This window comes from Pygoscelis adeliae, unplaced genomic scaffold, assembly GCF_000699105.1.
Source record: "Pygoscelis adeliae isolate BGI_AS28 unplaced genomic scaffold, ASM69910v1 Scaffold264, whole genome shotgun sequence".
Taxonomy (NCBI): domain Eukaryota; kingdom Metazoa; phylum Chordata; class Aves; order Sphenisciformes; family Spheniscidae; genus Pygoscelis; species Pygoscelis adeliae.
Window position 1 is genome coordinate 214,934 of NW_008824672.1, and position 3,841 is coordinate 218,774.

General features: G+C 48.3%; 2 protein-coding genes across 2 annotated transcripts; both read right to left on the bottom strand.

The window, feature by feature from the left end:
* Positions 1-781: 781 nt before the first annotated feature.
* LOC103916093 (putative uncharacterized protein DDB_G0271982) lies at positions 782-1,429 on the bottom strand (the record flags this gene model as incomplete). Its single annotated transcript, XM_009323036.1, has 3 exons — positions 782-826; positions 1,193-1,249; positions 1,373-1,429. Coding segments are annotated over 3 exons (159 nt in total), but the record flags the coding sequence as incomplete, so codon positions are not given.
* An 810-nt stretch (positions 1,430-2,239) lies between these two features.
* On the bottom strand, positions 2,240-2,674 carry GSE1 (Gse1 coiled-coil protein; the record flags this gene model as incomplete). The annotated part of the gene is made up of 1 exon (XM_009323033.1): positions 2,240-2,674. A coding segment is annotated over one exon (435 nt), but the record flags the coding sequence as incomplete, so codon positions are not given.
* Positions 2,675-3,841: the final 1,167 nt, after the last annotated feature.

Genomic DNA, 3,841 nt, shown 5'->3' on the forward strand with positions numbered 1-3,841 from the left:
GCAGCCTACAGCAACATCTCCAACACCAAACGCGGTGGCTTTCCCTTTTCCCCTGATAGAGCGCTCAAGAAATAAGGCGCCTGGGAGAGAGACCAACAGTCCTGCATTTCAAGGATGCGGATAAACTTCCTGGGGTGATTTGTTGTCAATCCTTCTCCTTCTCCTTCTCCTTCTCCTTCTCCTTCTCCTTCTCCTTCTCCTTCTCCTTCTCCTTCTCCTTCTCCTTCTCCTTCTCCTTCTCCTTCTCCTTCTCCTTCTCCTTCTCCTTCTCCTTCTCCTTCTCCTTCTCCTTCTCCTTCTCCTTCTCCTTCTCCTTCTCCTTCTCCTTCTCCTTCTCCTTCTCCTTCTCCTTCTCCTTCTCCTTCTCCTTCTCCTTCTCCTTCTCCTTCTCCTTCTCCTTCTCCTTCTCCTTCTCCTTCTCCTTCTCCTTCTCCTTCTCCTTCTCCTTCTCCTTCTCCTTCTCCTTCTCCTTCTCCTTCTCCTTCTCCTTCTCCTTCTCCTTCTCCTTCTCCTTCTCCTTCTCCTTCTCCTTCTCCTTCTCCTTCTCCTTCTCCTTCTCCTTCTCCTTCTCCTTCTCCTTCTCCTTCTCCTTCTCCTTCTCCTTCTCCTTCTCCTTCTCCTTCTCCTTCTCCTTCTCCTTCTCCTTCTCCTTCTCCTTCTCCTTCTCCTTCTCCTTCTCCTTCTCCTTCTCCTTCTCCTTCTCCTTCTCCTTCTCCTTCTCCTTCTCCTTCTCCTTCTCCTTCTCCTTCTCCTTCTCCTTCTCCTTCTCCTTCTCCTTCTCCTTCTCCTTCTCCTTCTCCTTCTCCTTCTCCTTCTCCTTCTCCTTCTCCTTCTCCTTCTCCTTCTCCTTCTCCTTCTCCTTCTCCTTCTCCTTCTCCTTCTCCTTCTCCTTCTCCTTCTCCTTCTCCTTCTCCTTCTCCTTCTCCTTCTCCTTCTCCTTCTCCTTCTCCTTCTCCTTCTCCTTCTCCTTCTCCTTCTCCTTCTCCTTCTCCTTCTCCTTCTCCTTCTCCTTCTCCTTCTCCTTCTCCTTCTCCTTCTCCTTCTCCTTCTCCTTCTCCTTCTCCTTCTCCTTCTCCTTCTCCTTCTCCTTCTCCTTCTCCTTCTCCTTCTCCTTCTCCTTCTCCTTCTCCTTCTCCTTCTCCTTCTCCTTCTCCTTCTCCTTCTCCTTCTCCTTCTCCTTCTCCTTCTCCTTCTCCTTCTCCTTCTCCTTCTCCTTCTCCTTCTCCTTCTCCTTCTCCTTCTCCTTCTCCTTCTCCTTCTCCTTCTCCTTCTCCTTCTCCTTCTCCTTCTCCTTCTCCTTCTCCTTCTCCTTCTCCTTCTCCTTCTCCTTCTCCTTCTCCTTCTCCTTCTCCTTCTCCTTCTCCTTCTCCTTCTCCTTCTCCTTCTCCTTCTCCTTCTCCTTCTCCTTCTCCTTCTCCTTCTCCTTCTCCTTCTCCTTCTCCTTCTCCTTCTCCTTCTCCTTCTCCTTCTCCTTCTCCTTCTCCTTCTCCTTCTCCTTCTCCTTCTCCTTCTCCTTCTCCTTCTCCTTCTCCTTCTCCTTCTCCTTCTCCTTCTCCTTCTCCTTCTCCTTCTCCTTCTCCTTCTCCTTCTCCTTCTCCTTCTCCTTCTCCTTCTCCTTCTCCTTCTCCTTCTCCTTCTCCTTCTCCTTCTCCTTCTCCTTCTCCTTCTCCTTCTCCTTCTCCTTCTCCTTCTCCTTCTCCTTCTCCTTCTCCTTCTCCTTCTCCTTCTCCTTCTCCTTCTCCTTCTCCTTCTCCTTCTCCTTCTCCTTCTCCTTCTCCTTCTCCTTCTCCTTCTCCTTCTCCTTCTCCTTCTCCTTCTCCTTCTCCTTCTCCTTCTCCTTCTCCTTCTCCTTCTCCTTCTCCTTCTCCTTCTCCTTCTCCTTCTCCTTCTCCTTCTCCTTCTCCTTCTCCTTCTCCTTCTCCTTCTCCTTCTCCTTCTCCTTCTCCTTCTCCTTCTCCTTCTCCTTCTCCTTCTCCTTCTCCTTCTCCTTCTCCTTCTCCTTCTCCTTCTCCTTCTCCTTCTCCTTCTCCTTCTCCTTCTCCTTCTCCTTCTCCTTCTCCTTCTCCTTCTCCTTCTCCTTCTCCTTCTCCTTCTCCTTCTCCTTCTCCTTCTCCTTCTCCTTCTCCTTCTCCTTCTCCTTCTCCTTCTCCTTCTCCTTCTCCTTCTCCTTCTCCTTCTCCTTCTCCTTCTCCTTCTCCTTCTCCTTCTCCTTCTCCTTCTCCTTCTCCTTCTCCTTCTCCTTCTCCTTCTCCTTCTCCTTCTCCTTCTCCTTCTCCTTCTCCTTCTCCTTCTCCTTCTCCTTCTCCTTCTCCTTCTCCTTCTCCTTCTCCTTCTCCTTCTCCTTCTCCTTCTCCTTCTCCTTCTCCTTCTCCTTCTCCTTCTCCTTCTCCTTCTCCTTCTCCTTCTCCTTCTCCTTCTCCTTCTCCTTCTCCTTCTCCTTCTCCTTCTCCTTCTCCTTCTCCTTCTCCTTCTCCTTCTCCTTCTCCTTCTCCTTCTCCTTCTCCTTCTCCTTCTCCTTCTCCTTCTCCTTCTCCTTCTCCTTCTTCTTCTCCTTCTCCTTCTCCTTCTCCTTCTTCTTCTCCTTCTCCTTCTCCTTCTCCTTCTCCTTCTCCTTCTCCTTCTCCTTCTCCTTCTCCTTCTCCTTCTCCTTCTCCTTCTCCTTCTCCTTCTCCTTCTCCTTCTCCTTCTCCTTCTCCTTCTCCTTCTCCTTCTCCTTCTCCTTCTCCTTCTCCTTCTCCTTCTCCTTCTCCTTCTCCTTCTCCTTCTCCTTCTCCTTCTCCTTCTCCTTCTCCTTCTCCTTCTCCTTCTCCTTCTCCTTCTCCTTCTCCTTCTCCTTCTCCTTCTCCTTCTCCTTCTCCTTCTCCTTCTCCTTCTCCTTCTCCTTCTCCTTCTCCTTCTCCTTCTCCTTCTCCTTCTCCTTCTCCTTCTCCTTCCTCGTCATCATCATTGTCGTCATCGTGGTCGTCATTGTGGTGGTGGTGGTCGTCGTCATCATCTTTGTCGTCATTGTCGTCATCTTCATCGTCATCTTCTTTGTCATCGTCTTCTGCTTTTTCTGCTTCTTCTTCGTCGTCGTCTTCATCGTCGTCTTATTCGTTGTCGTCATCTTCTTCTGCTTCTGCTTCTGCTTCTTCTTCGGCATCGTCTTTTTCGTCGCCGTCTTCTTTATCGTTTTCTTCATCTTAATCTTCTTCGTCATCTTCGTCTTCTTCGTCGTCGTCTTCTTCTTCATTGTCGTCGTGTTTTTCGTCGTCTTCTTCGTCCTCGTCTTCTTCGTCGTCGTCGTCTGTTTCGTCATCTTCTTCATCCACGTCTTCTTCGTCGTCTTCATCATTGTCATCTTCTTCATCATCGTCTTCTTCATCATCTTCTTCTTCTTTTTCTTCTTCATCATCATTGTCATCTTCTTCATTGTCGTCTTCTTCCTCTTCGTCATCGTCTTCTCTTCTTGTCTTCTTCTTTGTCATCATCTTCTTTTTCGTCATCGTCGTCTTCTTCGTCGTCTTTGTCTTCTTCGTCTGTTGTCGTCTTCATCATCTTCTTCATCGTCATCTTCATCGTCTTCGTCATCTGTTGTCTTCTTCGTCTTCTTCATCGTCTTCTTCGTTGTCATCATCTTCGTTGTTGTCTTCTTCTTCATCGTCGTCTTCTTTTTGTCGTCATCTTCGTCATCGTCTTCTTCTTCGTCCTCGTCTTCTTCTTCGTTGTCGTCATCTTTTTCGTCGTCTTCTTCGTCCTCGTCTTCTTCGTTTTCTTCTTCATCATTGTCATCTTCTTCGTAATCGTCTTCTTCATCATCTTCTTCTTCGTTTTATTCTTCATCGTCGTCATCGTCTTCTTC